The sequence below is a fragment of the Prionailurus viverrinus genome, chromosome E2 (assembly GCF_022837055.1).
Source record: "Prionailurus viverrinus isolate Anna chromosome E2, UM_Priviv_1.0, whole genome shotgun sequence".
NCBI classification, from domain to species: Eukaryota; Metazoa; Chordata; class Mammalia; order Carnivora; family Felidae; genus Prionailurus; species Prionailurus viverrinus.
In genome coordinates this window covers 8,045,242-8,066,676 of record NC_062575.1, presented here as the reverse complement: position 1 = coordinate 8,066,676, position 21,435 = coordinate 8,045,242, and the positions used below count along the sequence as shown (strand labels likewise).

The window sequence follows — 21,435 nt, the reverse complement described above, 5'->3', positions numbered from 1 at the left end:
GACTTGTGGAGGTCACATGTGGAAAAAGGCAAGTGCCAGGACTCAACGGTGAGGTGGAGAGGCATCTGGCTCCTGAGTCCGTGCGCTAGGCTGTCACGCTCTGTGCCTCTCTGTGCTGCTCTGTCCGACCCTGCCGTCCACCCACAGCCCACGTCTTATTTGTGGGGAAATGGAAAGCCACAGACAGAGCCATTTTACAGGGTCACCTGGGCTTGGACTGCTGCTCACCCCACCCAAACCCCCAGATGAGGATGTGGGCTCACTGAGGTCAAGGACCCGGGAAGGGCTGGATGTTTGCAAAGAGTTCCTATTGGGGCACAGATTACACGTGTGCGTGTGTGTGTGTGTGTGAGAGAGAGGATATGACTGAGTGGATGCGAACGTATGTATTTAAGGGTGACATGAATATAAAGACTTAAGTGTGTATGTATTTGTGAGTATCTGTGTGATTGTGTGTCTGCGTACGAATGTGTGTTTGAGGGTATGTGTGAGTATAAGTATTGGAACATAAATGTGTGTGTGTGTGTGTGTGTGTGTGTGTGTGTGTGTGCTCCTGAGTAGACGTGACACAGCCCCACCTGGTGAAGGTGATGGGCCTTCAGCTCCATCGTGAGGCCATCCTGGGAGGCCCTTCCCCTGGTGGCCCGTCAGGGCGCTGGGGCCGCATGAGACAGTGCCACGTCCGTTCTCACTCCAGAGGCTGCCTCTGTTCTAACAGCGTTCTGTGTTTTGAGAACCGGGAGGGTGGACGTGTGATCTCACCAGTTGGTGGCTTATCTGGGAGGTGGCAGGTTGCCTCAGTTTACAGATGAGGAATGAGGCCGAGAGTCATCATGCACCCAGCCCAAGTCTCAAGGTTTGAAAGTGACAGAGGCAGGATTTGAACTCAGGCTGCCTCGCTCCAAAGCCTGTGCTCTGCCTAGTATACCACACTGGCTCCCAGAAGCTCTGGTCTCTGGAACTTTTCTCCCAGTTCCCTAGAGAGGACTTTAACCCCTGTGTCTCAGTTTCCTCATCTGCAAGATGAAGAGAAAGACCCATCTAGAAAGGCTGGTGTGAGCGGGGCATGTGGTAGCCGGGAGGCCTGCATCTGGGCTGAAACACCTACCTGGCTGCCGTTGGCCCCGGTAGGGTTTTCCGGTCCGTCCCTCAGGGAAGCTGCCAGCACACTGCCCACAGCCTGAAACAGGTCCTTGGTGGCCGCCTGGCGCCTCTGGTCCTCAGGATGGGCCTTGGAGCTTGCTGCCAGCAGAGCTTCACTGGCATCCTGCAGAACCCAGGTGGCCTCCCGCTGGGCTCACCCAAAGGGGAAGGGAAAGCAACGTGAGCCCCTCCTGAGCCAGACCAGCCCCTGCACCATTCCAAGGACAAGGGCTGCAATAGAGGGGAGCAGGACGGGGAGATAAACTAGGGAAAATCTGGGCCCATTGCACAGGCTGCCTGTGTCACTCACTTGAGGTCAGCTTCTCCTTCCCACAATGTGCGAAGTTCCTTCAGGAGAGTACCCTAGTCGATCTCTGAGTCTTTCCAGAGTGCCTTGCACACGCCTAGCTCATAGCAGTAAACATTCCCTAACTGGGGGGGATGGATGGAAGGATGGATGGATGGATGGATGGATGGGTGGTGGCTGGATGGATGTGTGGGTGGTAGATGGATAGATGAATGGGCAAGACACTTATTCCGGTTTTGTGGTTCTGTGTGTATTTGTGTAAATTCTTGCTGCCCCAGTAGTCTGAAAATGCCGCAAGGGTAGAAGCTATGTCTGTGTGACTTGCTGAATTCTCAGTGCCTGGTGTGTGCACAGTACCTGGTATATACTAGGCACTCGGGAAGCATTTGTTGAATGAATGAGTAAATTAGTGCCTGGATAAGCGAATGGAAGGATGGAGGGGCGGATGTACACAGGTACCGAATCAATGCGTGCGTATGGAACGGATGGATGAGCAAATGGGTGTGCAAATGGCAAGTGTGATGTTAAAAGCATCGTGGCCTCAGAAATAAAGGTCAGCCTCGCTGGCTCCAGGCTGGAGAATGTGAGGGGCTCCACCTCCTGACAGTAGGTGAAGCACAGCCAGGGTAGCTCTCCCCTCCCTGCTTAGGGCTCCATTTTGAACCCTTGGCTACCATTTCACTGGGAGCATGGTGATTTCATTTGAGTTCTCCAAGAGGCAGACCCTGAGGCAAGGATTGCAGGTGTGGGCAGGCAGAGTGGGCTGGTGGGGCGGGGGTCGAAGAAGAAAGAAGGGCAGGGGCTGGCAGCTGGACGTCAGTGGTGTATTTACGGGGAACATGGGTGGGTTAGCAGCAGGATCTGGGCACACACTGGAGTGTCCCTCAGTGATTAGAGTCAGCTGCTCCCTTGGGGTGCCACTGGCAGGTCGGGGAGTGGGGTGTGTGAGCACCCCGGCTGGGACACCAGAATGAGACATAGGGGCTGCGGGAGGACGTCTTCTCTTTCTGGGCACCACCCATGCAGGACCCTTGGAAACCAAATGGTGGGAGCTTTGGTGGCCCCGTGACTGAGGGACCGTCGACCTGAGGAGGGTCGTCAGTGACCCACTGCAGAGGTGTGTGTCCCATGGCTCGGCCCGGGTCAGCAGGGGGCCTCACTCACCTGGGCCGTGGGTGTGAGCTCCTCACTGCGGTGGGTCACCTCTCTCAGAACCTGGGCCAGCCCTTGCACCTTCTGCATGTCCCCCAGGGTGGCCGTGACCGCAGACAGTGACCCCAGCATGTGCTCTCTGACCTGATGCAGAGGGAGGAAGAAGAAATGTAATTTCTGTCTCAGAAAGATTAGGGGGTCACAGCAAGTGACCAGGCTCATCTGGGGTTTTCCAAAGCCCAGACCTCTGTTTGCTTCATAGGTTGTGTGGTGGGCAGAAGAATGGCCTCCCAAAGATGTCCACATCCTAATCTCTGAAACCTGTCAGTGTGTCACGTCACATGGCAAAAGGGACTTTGGCAAAATCGCTTTGGAGTTTTAATTAAGTGAGAGGTTCTGCGATGGGAGTGTATCTGGATTAACCAGGTGGGGCCACTGTCATCACAGGGGTCTTTGTAAGAGGGAGGTAGGAGGGTCAGAGAGAAGGAGATGTGTGGGTGGAGGCAGAGGTGGAGAATAGGGTCGGGGAGGAAGGAAAAGGAAGTGAGGAGGGGAAATTTGGGGAGGGAGGGAGGAGGGAACGAAGGGTCTGAAGGTGTTGAGGTGCTGGCTTTGAAGTTGGAGGGAGGAGTGGAGAGGCTTCTGGGGACTGTGTCTCCTAAGCCACAGAGCCCTTACAGGGGCCAGGGGCCGGCCTTGATAGCTACACACAAGAACTAAGAATATAATTTCAGCGCGTGCCCCATAGAACTTTCTGCATGGATGGAAGGTCCTGTCTCTGCACCATCCACTCACCGAATGCAACTACTGAGCCCTTGAAACATGACCAGTGCAGCTGGAGAACTGAATTTTAAACTTTGTTTCATTTTAATTCATCTAAGTTTTTCTCTTTTCTTTTTCTTTCTTTCTTTTTTTTATTTTAGAGAGAGCATGAGCAGGGGAGAGGGGCAGAGGAAGGGGGAGAGAGAGAGAGAGAATATCTTAAGCAGGCTTCCTGCTCAGTACAGAGTTCTCACAACCCCTGGGATCATGACCTGAGCCAAAATCAAGAATCAGATGCTCAAGTGACTGAGCCACCCAGGAGCCCCATTTTAATCCATTTAATTTGCTGTGAGTTTCTAGATAAGCGAGCGGCAACCACTTGGCACAGCCCGGATCTGAGTGAATAGTCCTCTGTGGCCTGCTCCTCACGGCTCACTCAGCCTACCTGTCTGATGGCCCTTCATGGCAGCTGCAGAGTTTGAGCCTGTCTGCTATTAAGTCAGGATGCCTCCAGGCTATGGCTTGGATGGAGGAAAGAAAAGGCCAGTATATGAGGGGACTCTTGTCAGATGTTCTGGAAGGTTAAGTCATGTTTGCCTCTGTGGATCTTCCCTCCTTCCTTGGTCACTGTCGTGGAGGTAGCTTCCATGGAGATGCCCCTGGCTCCTGACTCTGTCAGTGGACTCATGCAGCAGGAGATGAGAGGGCTGGAGGAGAGAGAGCTAGAAGCTATACTCCTGGTGCCTCCCTGCCAGTCCACTATGGCTGGTCAACGGCCTCATTCTTCAGAAGCCACTGCTTGTCCCAGGGAGCCCCTCCACGTGCAGCGGCTCCCTCTGGATTCTGTTCACTTCAGGCCGAGCCCCAACTTTTATCAACAGAGCCCTTCTTAAAGTCTTCTCAGTTACCGCATTAGAGTTTTACACCTGCCTGCTGCCAGGACCCCACTTTTTCATGAGGAGACCCTGGGTCGGGCTGCCTAGTCTGTGTGCTCAGGGGACCACAGGACATCCAAATGCAAGTCTACCATGGGTAATGTTCAGAGTGAAAGCAACCAAGATTGAGAACCAGGTGGTGGGTTGTGGGGGTGTATGGAGGTACTAATGTGAACTCAGGGAAGGGGTGAGAGGCTTGGGAGGGCGGGAGGTAGACTGGGGAAGAGCCAGTCTGTGTTGGAACCCCGTCTTCACCACCTACTTAGAAATGTGGGCCTGGGCAAGCTGTTCAAATTCTCTTACTCTGTTTCCTCTTCTGTAACATGGATGGGGATCTCACCATTTACCTTGTAGGGTTTTAATGAGGATTACATATCCATGAAGCTCTTGGGGCCGGCAGCACCTAGTAGATGCTCAATAAATGTCATTTATCTATAAGTAATCACTATGACAACCACCACTTCTTTGTATTAAGTCCTTACCACGTGTCCTGCACCATGCTAAGTACTTTTCTTGCAAACCCTTCAGGGAACCAGAAAAGTCTTTCTTTTCTTCTTCATGTCCAGCAGGTGTATGTGCTACTGTGCGTGTGTGTGTGTGTGCGTGCACGTGCACCTGTGTGTACCTGCACCCACACGTGCCTGCACTCATATAGCAGGCACCAGGAGTAGAGGTAATCGTATGTCCTACAATAGTTGTTTATCGTGTCAGGTTGTAACACACGAAATGGCCATTTTGTGGGTTAAAAATGGTTGAATGTTGGTAATTTCAAATGGTTTGACCTAACCTTATCAGGTAAACACTATTTCTCATCCCCATTTTCCAGTGGCGAACCTGAAGCTTAGAGAAGTTCATTCACCAGCCTGTGACAATATAGATGGAAAGTGACAGAAGTGGGATGACGTCTAATGTCTGACCCCAACCCATTAACCATATGACTGGGGCCAGGCTACTTTTCTCCTCTGGCCTCGGTTTTGTCGCCTTTGACAGGAGGGATTGGAGCAAGACTCTTAAATTCCTTCCTTCCCTAGAAGGCTTTGACTCCAGGAAGAGCAAGGAAAGCAGGTTTCCATCACTTCAGGTCCCTTAGTGAAAGGACCAGAAGAGGGAGGTGACATCAACAGCTCAGGAGATGCCAAAGTCTTCTCCACAGCTCCATAAATTCCACTCCCCACCCCAGACTCCAGGGCCCCAGTGGACAGTGTAAAAGGGCCCCATCTTGAGCACCTTCTGTCTGATGTCCACGTTCAGCAGCTGCCTGCAGCCCCGCCCCTGGCACTCCTGGTCCAGCACCGATGCCACAGCCCTGGCCAGCTGGAAGAGCCGCTCGGGGTCCCGTTCGCCTCGCAGAGCGGTGGTGATGTTCTCCACCACTGCAGCCTGGAATGCCACATTCTCAACGTGGGTGTCTCCAAGTCCCACCTGACCGGGAAGCAGGAAACATGCTCAGCGCAGGGGAGCCCTGAACTCACCAGTCCTTGTTCCAGAATCCGGAGCCTGAAGTCGCAGTCTCCACAAGGCAGGCCAGAGCAAGACGGGAAGGCTTTGCACGTGGCCTGGGGTCTCTCCCGAGGCTGAGGGCAGCCGGGCCCGCTTGTAGCAGGCATCCAACGGCCACTGAAACCAAGCCTTGGGCAAGCCGCTGCTTCCCCCTCACTGCCCTCCTCATAGTTCCCCCAGTCCCTTCCTGCTCCTCCTGGCCTCTCACCCTTGAAATTCACCCCGATTTAATCCAGTCTCCGCCATGTAGCCCTGATGGCTGATTTTGGCCCTCCTTCCTTTGGACTCTGATGGTACTGGTCTGACTCATCTCTGGGTCCTCCTGCCCAAGCCTCCAGGGCATTACTCCAGGGTACTGTTCTGGCCACTGAGATATGAGATCTACAAAGGTAGTGACCATGTTCACAGCTGTGTCCCCAGGGCCTGGCACAGAGCAGGTGCTCTGAAAATACTAGTTGAAGGAATGAATGGACCAGTGATTCATATGGTCATGCCCTTAGCTCCCTTCAACCCAGCCACCCTCTTGGGGAAGTTCAGTTGGGTAGCAAGCTGTCTCAGGAAAGAAACAAAGGCTGCCGCCACCTACCTTCACCAGTGCATGGGCCTGTTGTTTGTCCCCTGCCCGATTGGACACAAAAATGACCACTGTCAGCATGAAGTCATTGTTTACTTTTCCAAGTGGCAGATAAACTGACTGGAGGGCAGGTTCAGAGCCACAGTGTAGACAAGAACCTGGTAAATGGAAACTGAACAGTTAGGGCGGCATCTCTAGGCCCTGGGGAGACAGGAAACCTACCAAGGTAGACCCTGATGACAAGGACACAGAAGCCACAGCTCATAAAGATGTGGCAAGCACTTAACGACTCTGTGCTTTCAGAGAGACGACAGCCATCTATACTGATCCCCTAGTCTCTGTAGGTAATTGCGTGCTGCTGTGACTTTGGATTAATTTTACTCGAATCCATAAAAAATTCAAAAAAAAATCCTCTTTACAGGTTTACAAAGAAATTCAAGAGGTCAACCAAGTTACAAAAAGGAGGAGGAAGAAGAAGAGGGCAGGAGGCGATCTTAAAATTATCTCAAAACATCGAAGCTCACTCAAAAGTCACTTCCTGTACAAAGGCCTTCCCAGGTTGGTGTATCTAAACAGCGCCCCTGTCCTATGTCTTTATTTACCAACGGTCTCCACCACTAATTGTAACACAGGGAGGTCAGGGACTTGCCCTGTGGAGTTTACTACTATGTATCTAGCACCTGGAAGAGCCTGACGTGTAATAAATATTTATTGTTGAATGAATGAATGAATGAATGAATGAATGAATGCATATCTTTCCTATCCTTAAAGGAGACCTCCCCCCTCAGTGGAATCACTAATCATTGTAATGTGCAGACAATCATGAAGTTACTGAATTATAACTCACAGCTGAGTTTTACATGGTTTCACTTCCCTGCCCCTTTGCTCACCTGTGTGAGCAACCAGTTGGAACAACCAGTTGGAATTAGAGCAGCTAGCCGGCCTCCATCTGGGGGGGATGCAGGGTCGACACGGAACCTAGTTTCCTTCCGTGAATTGACTCCCTACAGGTTCAGACCCAGTCACAGCCATCTGAACATCCCTGCATTCCACATCTGCTTAACTGGCACCCCATGAAAACCACCCTCCTCTGGGTCTCAGGATTGCTTGTGTCCACTTTCTCTAGTCGAGGCCTTCAGTGGTCACACCTCTGCATATTCTCATCCATTTAACCCCCTCCATGTCTTTTATGCCAGGGCAGAGGTCATTTTGGCCTCTATAGCTATTGAGGAGATATCGATGGGGCCAGCTTCGCCTCTCCCTGGGTGTGTGACTGGGTCAGTGTGCCTGGGGTGGGGCTAAGGTGTAGTTGGGGGAGGTCTTCATTCTGCAAACGTCTCTCACACATGGAACATACTTTTTGCAGCTCCCAGAGGGAGACAGGCCCCTGTTCTGGGAGAAACGGAGCCTAGCAGCTCAGGGGAGAGCACAGCCCTGGGGCAGTACCTGACTCCAGACAGAAGCAGTACTCCAGGGGACCCAGGGCCGAGGATGTGTCGCAGAAGATGGCGAAGCTTGTCAGAACGGTACCCTCCTCCGGAGTGATGGTGCAGGTGGGCACCTCGGGGGGAGACACAGAGCCGATCACATAGGTGTCCTCCCCATAGGCATGCCCGGTCACTGCTGGGGAGTGAAGACAGAGGGTGTTTGGGGGGCTGTGTGAGTCACCCGAACTCCACCATGCTTCAGGATCACCCCGGGAGCTTGTTAAACATGCAGGTTCCCAGGCTCCTCTCTTTCCAGGCCTCCACAGCACCGCGAAGAGCCCACAGTTACCTGCACCAGCATCCCTCACCACCTGATACTTCAAAAAGAGTATGTGCCTGGAAGAGCTGGGCATGAAGAGAATTTTAATCGGTTAAAATGAATTCCTTAGCCTAGACCTAACTCAGAAAGTTTGGGGCAAGGCTTGGAGTGTGCGTTTTAAACCAGTATCCCTGGTTGTCCCAGTGTGGGTGGTCCGTGGGCCACTTTGAGAAAAACCGAACCAACTGAATCCATCTGGAAGAGTAATCCCCCATTGTTTGTCTTTTTGAGAATCTACATTTCCCACCGTACTGGCTTGTTTAAGGTGAGAACGACCTGGCAGGACACGCAGACTGCACCAGAATGATCTGTCTCATCCACCCTGCATAGTGCAGTTCGGAGGCGGGAAATGGAGGCACCGAGAGTTTAAATGCCTGCTGCCAGCTAGAAAGTGGTGGGATGGGGCTGACACCAGACTCTGCATGTGGTCCTTGACCCTGCACTGATGTCCCACATTTCTGGGTTTCTGAGTTTGCCTTGGTTCGCTTTCGGCAGACAGGCGGAACCCGTGCCAGGGCCTGCGGGGAGCCTTCCGCACCTGTGGCTCTGATTCGGAGGGCCTGGCCCCAGGTCTGCAGGAAGGAGCTGTTCAGCCGCAGCGTGGATGTGTTGCTCTGAAGGAGGATTAAAGCCCTGGGCCAAAATCCTTGAAGTCTGCAGGCGGGTGGGAGAGGCTCCGCCTGAAAGAGAACACCACCCAGAGCCCCTGAGGCTGCAGCCAGGCTGCTGGACCTCCGCAGGGCAGTGGCTCCTTACCCTGGGGAGGCCTTCCAGATCTGTCTCTGCTGCAAAGGCACCACCCGCTTCCCCAAGTCAGCCCAGAGACCCAATTTCCAGCCTTGCTTAGGTGATTGTCTGAGGTCAGTTTCCCTTGAAGGAGAACCTGAGATGGGGATTCACGGGCAGCTCATTTCCTGCGGGAGGGCCCTTGGGAGAACCAGAGGGGAGAGGGAAGCAGAGTAGGGCACAGAATGAACTAGGCAGGGAAGTGATTTCAGGAGGTGTCCAGCCAGCCTCAGCCCGATCCCACAGGAAGTGACAGCCACACCACAGAGGTTGTCAGAGGCAAGGGGCCTGGGCCATTAGACACCCCCAGCCATCAGTTATTGGCCAGTGGTCACTCCACAGCAGCTGGGGACCATGCATCAGCCTAGTAAGAGGGACCGGGCTGCGGCACCCGTAGCATCTGCTGTGATGTTTCTCCATTGTTTTTGCTCCCTTGCATCCATTCTCCCTTCTGACCAATGCCCTGGGTTTCCTCTGGGGAACACCCCCAACCCCCACCCTCCGGGTGCCCAGTACTGGGCATGCGACACAGGTCTGGTCAGTCAGAGTGGGTGATTGCCAGTGTCCTCACCTTCTCCAGCGAGGTGTCATCTAAATACCAGTTGAACACGGCCCCTGGGGAGCCATGCCCCATGGTGACTCTGAGCACAGTGTCTTCCCTGGGGTTCCCAGGTCTGCAGTTCTCCTCGCAGCTGAAAGGGAGACAGAACGCAGTGAGGAAGCTCACTCAGGCCTCCTGGGCTGGTCTTTTGTCCGGTTCTTCTCAAGTCCTTTGAGAAGGTGGCACAGGGCCTTTCTTCTGGTGGAAGATGGAATAAAGTCAACCCCTTAAACTCTCTGAGCCTGTTTCCTCACCTGCAAAATGGGGAGTTAAGAACAATTTCTGTGACTCCCTCTAGCTCCAATAATAATAAAGGAATACTGTGGTTAATTGCCTGCGTGCCACAGGTTATAAATGATTTGCATCGTTACTCCCTCATCCAGTGCTTACCACAACCCTAGGAGCCACATGTTAGAATCCCCTTGTCAGAGCCAGAAAACCTGGCTCACAGAGCTGGCGTGATTTGTTCCCGGTCACGCGACTCCTGAGTGGGGGAGGGCAACACAAACCAGCATGTCTAGGTTCGATTCCAGGGCCTTCTCTATAGCATCCCGCTCCCTCCCCTGAGCCAGTGAGAGATCCCTTTGGCACCTGCCGTGGGTCCAGCCCATCCCCGGGACCTCTCAGTTGTAACTGCATAGCAGCTGGCAGTCTCCCTCCTGTCTTCATGTCTGCCCTAACACCGATGTGCTGGACATTCTCTATTTGTCCCCACAGCCTGCTCTCAGTCAACTCCATGGCCCTAGACACTAGGAGGCTAATCTCTGTGGACTGTGTCACCCACATTCCTGTGCCGGCTGGCTTCTGCTTGGGTCCAGCAATGGGAGGCATTGGCTGGGGATCAGAAGGTTAACAATGGGAGGGCGGGAGGGTATTTATTCACCACAGTCCCTGCTCCTTAGCAGGTGGGCTGCTGTTGGCAGTGGCTGTGCTCCTCCAACCAAGCCCGCAGCTCCTGTTGGGAGCCGCCTCCCCTACAGCTGCAGCTCCCAGGGTTCCCGGGACACCATCCCCCTGCTTACCTCTGTAGTCCTCAGAGGGAGAGTGGCTTCCTCCTGTGGTAGTCCTGCACTGTCATCCCTGGCTTGTTCCCTTATCCCTGCCCACGTCTCTCTGTCTGGGCCCCACCCGATAGACCAAGCCTCCTTCAACCTTCACTTTGATGCAAGAGCTCAAGCAATCTCCCTGAGCCCGCTCTTGCCCTCCTCCAGCCTGCTCTCCACCCTGCTGCCACAGCGTTCTGTACTAGGACAGATCATGTCCCCAGCCTGCTTGCAACCCTTGGGTGGCTTTCCAGCACTCTTCAGAATCATGTCTTTATTTATAATCCACACGGTCCCACCAGAGCCAGGCCCTGCCTGTTCTCCTCGTTTCTTCTTGCTCCCCTGTCCCCCTCCATATGAGCCACACCAGCCTCTTTCACTTCTGGCTTATTCTGTGCTCCTCCCTTTGTCACCCATATTCCCTCTCCAGCCCCCCTTTTGCTGCCAAGTTAATTCCTCTTCCCTCTTCACATCTGGGCTGAGGAAGCCTTCCCTGCCCTGGCTCTTCGGTAAACGGTGGCCGAAGGGACATCATTGCTGCGGGAGGTTGCTCTCGTGCCCCCACCTGACTCGAGGCCTGAGTTCCAGGGGTGCAGACACGTAGAGACACTGCTCCTCCCGGTTCTCCAGCTCCCCGCCCCTCCAGGTGGCCAGGCGCAGGGTGACAGCGGAGCTGGGTGGTGGCAGGCAGGACGGAGGAAGCACCAGCTCCCCCTGGTCCACACGGAGCAGCTGCCTCTCAACACAGTAGCTCCACTGGGCCCAGCAACGTCCTGAGAGAGAGGGGCAAAGGCTATGATCATCCAAGGACGCTTCCGGTCTGGGTTTTTAGAAGAAGAGAGTCATAGATAAGAAAAGCAGTTCCAAAGAGAGAGTTTGATTTTTAAAAACACTCTCACTTGCATGGTGAGAGGATGACACCGCAGAAGGATGCTTCTGGGGAAATGAGCCGCCCTTCACCCTGACCCTGAGCAGACCTGCAGGGTCTGTCTGCTTCTTCGGCACCAGCGACCTGCACTGAGGACAGGCAGGCATATAGTAGGGGAGGGGGGCGGGGATATCCAGCTCTGCCTGGGGGAGCATCCAGGACAGCTTCCTGTCCCTGGTGTACCTCTCATACCACGTGGAAACAACTGTCCTAAACTGTATGTCCCTGTGGGTACACTGGGGATCCGGCGGGCCGTTCTCCCCATCTGGGAGGAGACACGCCATCTCCTGCTTTATGATACTGGCTCAGTAAGTCTCTATCCCTCGCCCTCCCTCTGTGTTGATCGATGTTTACCCATCAGTCACCTTGCTCCCCCTGCCCCGAAGTTTGGTAGTCATTCACGGGACATGACCTAGGGTCAGGCCATCAGCTCAACCACCCAAACTGTATACCTGTATCCTCTGTGAATTCAGATAGTGAAAACTAATATTCCAAAGAATGTCCTGAGCACCTACCAGTGGATATCAAAAGGCTCTACATTTTATATGACTTGACCCAGTTATTCTGTTTCTTGAAATTTATTTTTTATTCTCAAAACTTACTTCTGAAGGTAACCACAGATGCAGATAAAGGCAGAACTACAAGGATGTTCATTACAATGTTGTTTATATACGGGCAAATAATTCCGAATAACCTACGTGTCCAAAAACAGGGTACCAGTAAATAAATGACCATACATCAACTTTGACAGTCTATTATGCACTTACTCTCTTATGAAATCAAGATAAAGATACCATGGCATTAAAATATGCAGGATGGGGGCGCCTGGGTGGCGCAGTCGGTTAAGCGTCCGACTTCAGCCAGGTCACGATCTCGTGGTCCGTCAGTTCGAGCCCCGCGTCAGGCTCTGGGCTGATGGCTCAGAGCCTGGAGCCTGTTTCCGATTCTGTGTCTCCCTCTCTCTCTGCCCCTCCCCCGTTCATGCTCTGTCTCTCTCTGTCCCAAAAATAAATAAACGTTGAAAAAAAAATTTTTTAAAAAATATGCAGGATGTATTGTTCAAAGAAAAAAAAAATCATAAAAATAGTAAGTGTGATATGGATGGCATTCATTTCCGAAAGAATGTGTACGTAGCTAGGATGTATCCCTATAAAGCAGGACAACCATTTCTAAGAAGTGGGTACTGGTGCTGTCCTCTTGGTTTGTCAGAAAATGCCTCCTCACTTCTAGACTCTCCCAGTGACATACCCAGCAAGGGCAAGGAGGTGACAGGAGGGATCCACCCAAAAGGGAGGAGTTGTTTTGTTTTGTTTTGCTTTGTTTTTAGCACTGATGTTGTTTGTGGGGAAAATAAAGCCTATTGACTTTTAGGGTTAATCCTCTCAATGCATCTCTGTGTTGCTGCCTTTAGGGCTCCCTCTGCCTTGGTTTGCCACTGCTTTCCCCCAACCCCACCCCACCGCCCCCACCTCACACCCGCCACCTCCCATTTCCATGGGAGTTTCAATCTCTGGCACATGCAAAGCACACAAAATGTCAAGGATAAGTAATGCCTGTGTGAAGATTTAAAAAAAAAAAAAAAGCAAAGCTGACCTCTATCCATTACTTTGTGGTGAGATAGGACAGTTCCAGAGCTCTCAGGCCACCTACCGCATGACCACTGGAAACGTAAATCCTTGTCCCTGTCTGGCCAGCCCAGAGTCACGGTCGTGAAAGGATCCACATACTGGCCAGGCTCCACGTACACCTGCCTGTCCCCTTTCTCTCTCTGCAGAAAAAGCAGCTGGCTGGTGAGATGCCCCTCCACAATTGGTACCCTACCTTCTTCCCCACAGCAGTCTGTGCCAAGGGTAGTCGCACCATAAGGCACAGAATGGAGACAGACCCTATCTGATCCACCTGGCTCTCCTCTGGAGATGGGTCACTGGGTAAGTAACTTTAGTCTGAACATGGGCTCAGTGCTGAGTGTCCATCATGCTTCCAACTGTTACCAGGGCCTGCTCTGGGCCAGGCCCCATGCTTGATGCCTAGAGATACAAGAATAGAGACCTGGGCCTTGCTCTTCAGTCTAGGAGGGAAGATGGACAAAGAAACTGATGACTAAAACACAGAATTCTAGCTGCTACAGGAGAGGGGGGCCCAGAGAATTACGAGAACGTGTAAGAGGGAGGCAGTAGGTTGAGAACATCTGCTCCTCTGAAGAAGGTTTGATAGCATTTGATGCCTGGGTTGCTGCGGATTGAGAGAAGCTAGTGATGTCCTTCCTCTTTCGTCTGGTGCAGAGGAGGACACAGAGCTGTGACCTCTGTAAGGCGGGCAGCCAGTGTCAGGACAAGCTTCCCCAGAGAAAAAGACTACAGAGCTGTTGTGAAAGAGGAGGAGTGAGGGTGAGCTGGGCAATAATGGAGTCTGTGGGTTCTAGGAAGAGGGATTGGCAGGGATATGGTGTGTTCCTGAAGTTCTGGCAGGACCTATCAAACAGCTGGGCCTAAAGGGCTTAGTCTGGTGTAACAGGAGGCTACATGGCAAAACTCAACCCCTTATAGTCTCCCATGGCCTAAGAATAAAACCCAAACCCCTGTCTTGGCACCTAAGACCTCACGTGATCGGGCCTCTGTCCATCTCTCTGTAATCTCCTATATGCTCTCCCTCCCCGCCAACAGGCCTCAGGACACTTCTAGCCTTGGGGCTTTCATATCTGTGCACCCAGAAAGCTCTTGTTCTGCTTTCCAGCAGGGCTGACCGTCTTATCTTCAGGTCTCCACCCGAATGTCCCATTCTACGAGGCCTCATCCGATCACATTTGCTAGGCCATGCTGTGTTGGTTGTCACTGCACCCTGTTGCTTGTAGTTAAACACTTACCACAATTCCTAATTACATGCTAATTTGTTTGGTAATTTCACCCACTAAGCTCCAAGAAGGCAGGGGCCACAGCTGTTTATTCACCTTTGTGTCCCTAGTCCCTAACACCAAGCCTTGACATTGTAAACGCATAGTCTTTGTTATTGAATAAAGTACGTGCATGGACAATGTCAACAGCAAGGAGTCGGGCCTTAGTCCTGCTGTAAAAACTGAGGAACATGGGCCTGCTTCCTCATTTAAGCATTAGCAGCTATAAATTTCCCTCTGAACATTGCTTTAGCTGCATCCCACAAATTTGGATAGGTTATTTTGTCATTAACACTCAAATATATTTTAATTTTCCTTGTGAATTTTTTTTTGATCCTGATTTTTTTTTAAGTGTGCTCTTTAATTTCCATGATGTCTAAAAGGTATGTACGTATCCCAGATATCTTATTACTGATTCGTTATATAACACTGTTCTGGTTGGAGAACATGCTTTCTGTGATTTCAGTCCTTCTGGATCTCTTTTCAAATGGAAGAAACCTCCATGCCTCCTAGTACTCTGGGTATTAGCACCAATAAGCCAAAACTCAAAACTAAAGCAGAGTTTTCAGACATCTTTTTCTCGTGAGGTTAAGTGTTTAAAAAACAAAACAAAACAACTCACATTCTTTCTCTTGGCATTTGTTCCAGACGGTTCTCGCACACTGGAAGGAGCTGTGAACACAATGAGAACAGGCGTCAGACTTTGGTAGGTGTTTATAAGGTTACCAAAGGGCAGAGTCAGAGGGTGTGCTGAAGATGCCCTGGGGAGATCCACCTGTCTTGGAAATGAGTTAGGGAAATTTGGCAAGCATTCAGGTCATCAAAATGGGTAAACACCCAAACCATCATGTCCACCACTGGACTGAAGACACGTCTTCGGTTGTTAAGAAAGAGTCAGGCAGTTGCCAGTGCAAATAAAACACGAGATTTAGAGACCAGCATGTGGCTGTATGCTGTTAATGTTTAACTACCAGTTAAAGGGTGGGGAGTGGGGAGCCCTGATTTGTACCATTTACTACTTCCGGTGGTGTTTGTATTCCCACGAAGGCAGATTTCAGGCTACCGAGCTGACCTCAGTGATTATAGAGCAAGAGATGCACAGAACCAGCTCTGGCAAGCTGCTAGGGCCTGGCCTCAGCACACCACAGTGCATTTCTGGGTCTTCCTGTTGGCCTCTTACTGGCTGTGTGAGCCCAGGCAGATTAGTTATTCTTTCTGAGTCTTAGGTTCCTCACCCACGACAAAAGGCAATCCCTAACCTCAAGGCTCCAGGAGAGCTGACTGCTGTGCTTCTATACCATTGCCTTGTAATCTGTGTACGTCTATAAAGAGGGTTAGTATAGCAAGGTAAAAAAAAAATGGAACATGTACACTCAGTTGATATGCCCTGAAAAATCATCGAAATGTGAATATGGTAATGTCTAGTTAGAGTGTAATGATTAAGACAGGAATGTATTTCATCTGCACTGGCAGATCCGTGGGAGTCATTAGGCTCTCGTGTCCTGGTTAACATCTGGGTACTGTTGATCTTTACAAAATTCTCTCCCAGTGAATTCTCATTCTGAGAACTCTCACTTCGAAGGTCTATAAAATTATGTAAAGCAAAGCTAAGATGCCAGACACAGAGATTCCTTCTTAATCTTAAGGCAGAAGGGCCAATAACCCGGAAGGAAGAAATCAAGAGAAGTAATTGCTGCCTCTGATCCTGCCATGAATTAGCTGAGTGACTTCTGGAAAGTCAGTTCACCTCTCTGGGCCTCACATTCCGTAAGTGGAAAAGGAGGGCTGTGGACAGTTGCACAGACGTCTGATGGTTTTGTCCCCCATCCAGGCATCCATGCCCCCTTGTTTTGGTAACAGCACTTAGGGGCGATTCTTTCCCCCGGGAAACATCCCTCCCCTGCTCTCAGTCCTTGGTTTGGGTGACGCCACCCCTACAGCATGTTCCAGGTGGGCATGTGATCCTGGTCTCCCCAAACTGAATACCACTTTCCCCTGGTCTCACTCAGTACTGGGTCCAGGAGGGAACATGAACCAAGCTTGGACCAGTAGAGGGACTTGGGCTAGAAATGTCAGCAAAGAGGGACTCCTTCTCCTCTAGGGTTGAGTAAGGATTGAAGCCTGGGGCCATCTTGCTACTGATGGGAAGAGGGAATCAGAATAAAGCCAACATAGAACCAAGAGATGAGAAGAGGCAGATTTCTGACAATATTGAGTGACTGGATCTAGCTGTGCCTAAACCCTGGACTTTGCCTTTCCGTTTCTTTCTTTCTTTCTTTCTTTCTTTCTTTCTTTCTTTCTTTCTTTCTTTCTTCCTTTCTTTCTTTCTTTCTTTCTTTCTTTCTTTCTTTTTTCTTTTTTTAATTTTTTGATGTTTACTTATTTTTGAGAGAGTGAGACACAGAGTGTAAGCGGGGGGAGGGGCAGAGAGAGAGGGACACAGAATCTGAAGCAGGCTGCAGGCTCTGAGGTGTCAGCACAGAGCCCTACGTGGGGCTTGAATTCACAAACTGCAAGATCATGACCTGAGCCAAAGTCAGACGCTTAACCGACTGAGTCACCCAGGCGCCCCTGGCCTTTTCTTTTTGTGAGTTGATAAAATTTCCCTTTGAGTTGAGCCAGTCTGAACTGCTTTTCTGTCCCTTGCTACGCAAAGAGTCCTGGCAAACACATTTGCTGTGGACTTTCAGCTCTGTGACTTTTAGCTACTGTTGGCTGCCTACCTACCAGCCATTACCCCACCCTTCTTCTTGGCTGCCAGAATCCACCTTCTCCCACAGAGCTGGAGGTGCTAGATACTTGCTTCCCAGCACCCCTTACAGCCAGGGTGGATACTTTCTGGATACTGCTTCCCAGCACCCCTTAGAGCTAGGGTACGTGACCCCGGCTGATGGTATCTGAGGAGAAGAATGCTGGGGACTTGTGGGGAAAACTTCCCTCCTAGTAACAAGAGCTACAGAGGGGGAAACGGGCTTGTGCAGCTGCTGGATGATTCTGGGTTGACCTGCGATGTTTGGAACCGCAGCAGCCATGTTGATGAGATGCAACCCTATGGGCAAAGCAGAAACTCTGAGGGTGGCAGAACAGAATAGCAGACAGCCTGGGTCCCTGCCGGTGACACTGGACCGCTGAACCAATCCTGGAACTACTTACCTCCTAACTTCTCAGTATGTGACATCATAACGACCAAACTTAAAGCCACCTAGGTTGGGCCTCCTGTTGCTTGGAGCCTAAAGCAGCAAACTCGGATGTTTTAGAATTCTGTAACAGCGGTTGAATGTTTTACCGTCTACATGACAGCGCTTTAGAGTAACCAGAGAATTCTTAAAATCTACAGAGCAAGGTAAGCATTCAGAGCTCTGTTTTGAAGAGTCCCTCCCTGGATCCCGAGCAAGTGCGATGACCCAGACTGCTGGTCCTGAGTTTTATAGCCCCTTGCAGAAATTCCTTGCCCGAAACAGTGATGCTTCCAATTTCCAGACTCAGGTTTGAGAAGGCATTCCTCACCGTCACCGTGACCAGAAAGGTGCCTGTAATGCAAAAGGTGGAGACTTAAGGGTGTTGCAATAAATTGTTTAACTTGTGTTGAGACAGCTCTCCCAAGCTATGCTTCCTGGTCCGCTGACAGTGGCATTTGAATCTTTCATCCTGAGCATTTAATGGACCCCGGTTGTATACCAGGCATGGTGCAAGTCTCTGGGACACAGAGGTGAATGAAACATGGTCTTTGTCTCCAAGGTCCTTATAGTCTAGTATGCTTACCAAGTGCCAACCATGGCAAGAATTGGCATGGGGGCATTGTGGACATGTAGTAGGGAGTCATTGCACTGATCATGGCTCATGGCAAGGCTAAAGCTAAAGTTCAAAGGACGAGTAGTGCTCATTGGTCAGGTTAGAGAGGAGATTCCAGCAGAAGAAAGGACATGACAGGACTTTCAAAAGACTGAGGAGCAGAGAGGGGAGAGAAGGATTTGTAAGACTCAGGGTATGTGTGTATCCCACCCTCCTCCCTCATGGGAAAACGTGGTGGGTGCTACCTTCTTTTCTCAAGCCTAGAGAGGAGCTCATCAGAGGGGACCTGGGAAAGGTGGATATGTGCTCTTTCAGATCCGGGACCCCCATGGACAGGTTCCTTTCTCATACTCTTGAAGGATGGCCTATGACGGGGTGGAGTGAGAGGGAGAGTGGGGGCAGGAAAGGGCTGCATTCCCGCATTTGGAAAACTACCGGTAGCTGGCCAAAGAAAAGGTGAGAATTTTCTGAGGACCAGATGTTTGTCTTGCCCACCTCCCCAACTCAGGGACCTAGCAGGGGCCTCAGAAGCCCACAGAAGCTCCTGCAAGAGGCAGCTGCAAACATCTGCTGGGCTGGTGAGCATTGGTTGGCAAGCAAGGCTGGCCAGGACTGGGCCAGCGCTGACAAGTGAGGGTCTTCCTGCCCTACCTGATGCCCTTTCCTTCCTCTTCACCCCCTTTATCTCATCCAAATCTGTTTTTCTTGTGGGGAAAAGAAGACTACTTACCATCTAAGAGTGAGCCACAACTTCACAGGGCATGTAGAGATTTTATCTATTATCCCCTGCCAAGCGTCTTTTGTAGACAACAAAAATTAATTTGCATTTGAATTATAGCCTATATAGTGTGTATGTTTTCCATTGTCATTTCATTTCACTCTGGATTCCTCTTGTTCCAAGCTGGACCTTTGATACCTGGCAAAGTTGTAATGGTTTATTTCTGAAACCTGTCATTTAACCTATCTCTTTTGCTAAATCTGCTGCTTGAGGGCACTCTAGCCCCACCCCGGCACAGTATTTCCACCTCTCTTACAGACTTCTGAGATCCTTGGCGGGGAAGGTAGGCAGGGTTCTGGGTGGGCTGGGGACTCTGTGACCCTCATCACATTCCTGGCTGCTGACTTCACCACATTGCCCTGAAGGACTCTCTGTTCTCTCCAGATTAAATGCAAATGTCTCCTCTAGTCTCCTCCCTTGGTGGTGCCAGCCAGTCTGTCACCCTATCTCTATTCCAGCCAGCATCTTGACTCTTCCTCTCTTGTCCCTCCCTCTCCCACCCTTTTATCTCTCGCTCCCTGAAGGGCATGGACTGCAGATCCCCCCTGAACCACACTCTCCTCTAGAAATGATGGAAAAATTGGAATCCTTCCAACCCTCCTCCAGTGGTTCTCAGTGGGAGAGATTTTGCTACCCAGGGACAGTTGGCAATGTCTGGAGGCATTTCTGGTTGTACTTAGGAGGCTGGTGCTACTGATATCTAGTGGGTAGAGGCCAGGCATGCCAGTAAACACCCTACAGTGTGCAGGACAACCCCCACAGCAAAGAACGATCCAGCCCCAAACGTTAGAAGTGCCGCAAGTGAGAACCCCTGTGACTCTAAGCTCTGAGGGCAGATCAGATGTCTCTTCTTATTTTATGCCCCAGGCTGGATGCTGTGAACCCCATTTGTGTTCAGGACACACAGACACAGGCTGGCGGGACCCTGGACAGTGAGTCGGGAAGGAAAGAGGAGGGAAATTTGGGAGGAGACCCATCCACCCCAAATACCTTCAAGAGGAACTGCCACAGGGTAAATCCCAAATGGTCCCTGGAGACTCTCTTCTTCATGGGAGAAGGTTGCATCGAGTCCTGCCACTTCAAAGGTCAGCCTCTCCGGTGCACCACGAGCCACCGAGACGTTGACCAGTAGGTCTTGTCCAAGCTCCAAGTGGTCAGAAGCCCAGGAGGCCCAAAGCCCTGACAGAGGCTCCGTGAAGGAGACTGTGATGTTCCGGGAGGGTGCAGAAGTGGTGTTGCCGGTGGCTCGGATCTCCAGGTGGTGCATCCCTGGGCCCATCCTTTGCTGGGTTGCTCTGTCCAGGGTCAGATTGTAGGGTAGCAGGCCGCTTGGTGTGGTGAATTCAGCCAGGGTTGTATTACCCGACTGCACAGTGTAAGTCACCCCTCTTCCTATGTGGGGTGAGAGATATTTAAGAATATGTAAGAATATTGTAATATGAGGACAGGTTTGTCCTTGGAGGGTGGAAGGCTAACACAGGAGCGTCTCCCGAGGCGTGGCTGATTTTTATGCCTGAGAATTAGCCTCGAGTCTTGTCCTAAGCAGGAGCAGGTGAAGTCATTTCCTTCCACCTCCGTGGCAGACCACCTGAAACCCTGCTCCACGGGAACACTCAGCCTGTTCACCTTAAGATGCGGCTCCCTTATAGGTTGGGGCCGGCTGTCCTACCTGGATGCTAAATACTGTGGTTGACTCTAAAAATCTGATTTAAACCACCAAATTAGGATTCTTTGCAACAGAAACCAAGCTAGGGTATTTCTCGTTTGAGCGATGACGGTGCTAATGACGATGATAAAGACAATGACGATGGTACCTTCTGACACCTCTCCCCACACTTGGCAAACAGTAGGCAATTATGTTTGTAGGATAAAAACATAAACGAAGGATTATTTTAGGTTTCCCTGGTGCACATAGCAGCCGTCTTTGGCCAACAAGCACACCGAGACAGAGAGGAGCCCCGAGGACTGATTTAAGGACCCTGTGTTTAAGCTCCATCATATCTCTGCTGGGTGAGGCTCCAGGAGCTGTGCGGTGGGACTGAGCCATGTCCTCACCTCTGCAGCTCTGTGCCACGCGGTTTAGCCCAGCAGGCTTCTGTCCGGATCTCAAACCAGACCTGTGCCTGGAATAAAGATGCTGCCTCAGGTATGGGTGGGTCTTCGTTGGTAGGGTCTCTACTGAGAAGAGGGGTGATATTCGGAATGTTTAACAACTGAAACTACATGGGTCCCAACCAAAGAGGATGGATGTTATGATAAATCAGAATGAACACTGACCAATCAGAGTAGATGCTGTGACCGATCAGAAAGGACGCTTTGACTAATCAGAATGGACATGACCAATTAAAATGGCCTCTCTGACCAATCAGAGAAGAAACTGACCAATCACAAGGGACACCAGCCATAACATCTGCTATGGCTGTGGCAGTACGTGTTGC

General features: G+C 51.2%; 2 protein-coding genes across 4 annotated transcripts in view; one reads left to right on the top strand and one right to left on the bottom strand.

Annotated features, from left to right (window-relative positions):
* BCO1 (beta-carotene oxygenase 1) overlaps positions 1–21,435 on the top strand; it is a 176,180-nt gene that overhangs the window by 74,780 nt on the left and 79,965 nt on the right. Inside the window, exons 8-16 of one of the 3 annotated variants that reach the window (XM_047836208.1) lie at positions 2,865–3,028; positions 6,795–6,931; positions 7,740–7,926; positions 8,117–8,444; positions 10,284–10,414; positions 13,312–13,465; positions 15,076–15,133; positions 16,074–16,194; positions 21,061–21,143. The gene's annotated coding sequence lies outside the window, so the exon portion shown is untranslated. The other 2 variants (XM_047836207.1, XM_047836209.1) reach the window with 2 other exon arrangements.
* Positions 1–21,435, bottom strand: part of LOC125153186 (polycystic kidney disease protein 1-like 2) — a 99,136-nt gene that overhangs the window by 55,803 nt on the left and 21,898 nt on the right. The window contains exons 7-18 of the mRNA XM_047836085.1: positions 19,988–20,389; positions 17,880–17,957; positions 15,050–15,099; positions 13,188–13,305; positions 11,175–11,382; positions 9,537–9,657; positions 8,718–8,859; positions 7,820–7,996; positions 6,386–6,531; positions 5,527–5,721; positions 2,615–2,746; positions 1,109–1,291 (exon numbers count right to left, since the gene is read on the bottom strand). Coding sequence (XP_047692041.1) covers positions 1,109–1,291; positions 2,615–2,746; positions 5,527–5,721; positions 6,386–6,531; positions 7,820–7,996; positions 8,718–8,859; positions 9,537–9,657; positions 11,175–11,382; positions 13,188–13,305; positions 15,050–15,099; positions 17,880–17,957; positions 19,988–20,389 — 1,952 coding nt within the window. The remainder of the gene's footprint in view (positions 1–1,108; positions 1,292–2,614; positions 2,747–5,526; positions 5,722–6,385; positions 6,532–7,819; positions 7,997–8,717; positions 8,860–9,536; positions 9,658–11,174; positions 11,383–13,187; positions 13,306–15,049; positions 15,100–17,879; positions 17,958–19,987; positions 20,390–21,435) is intronic.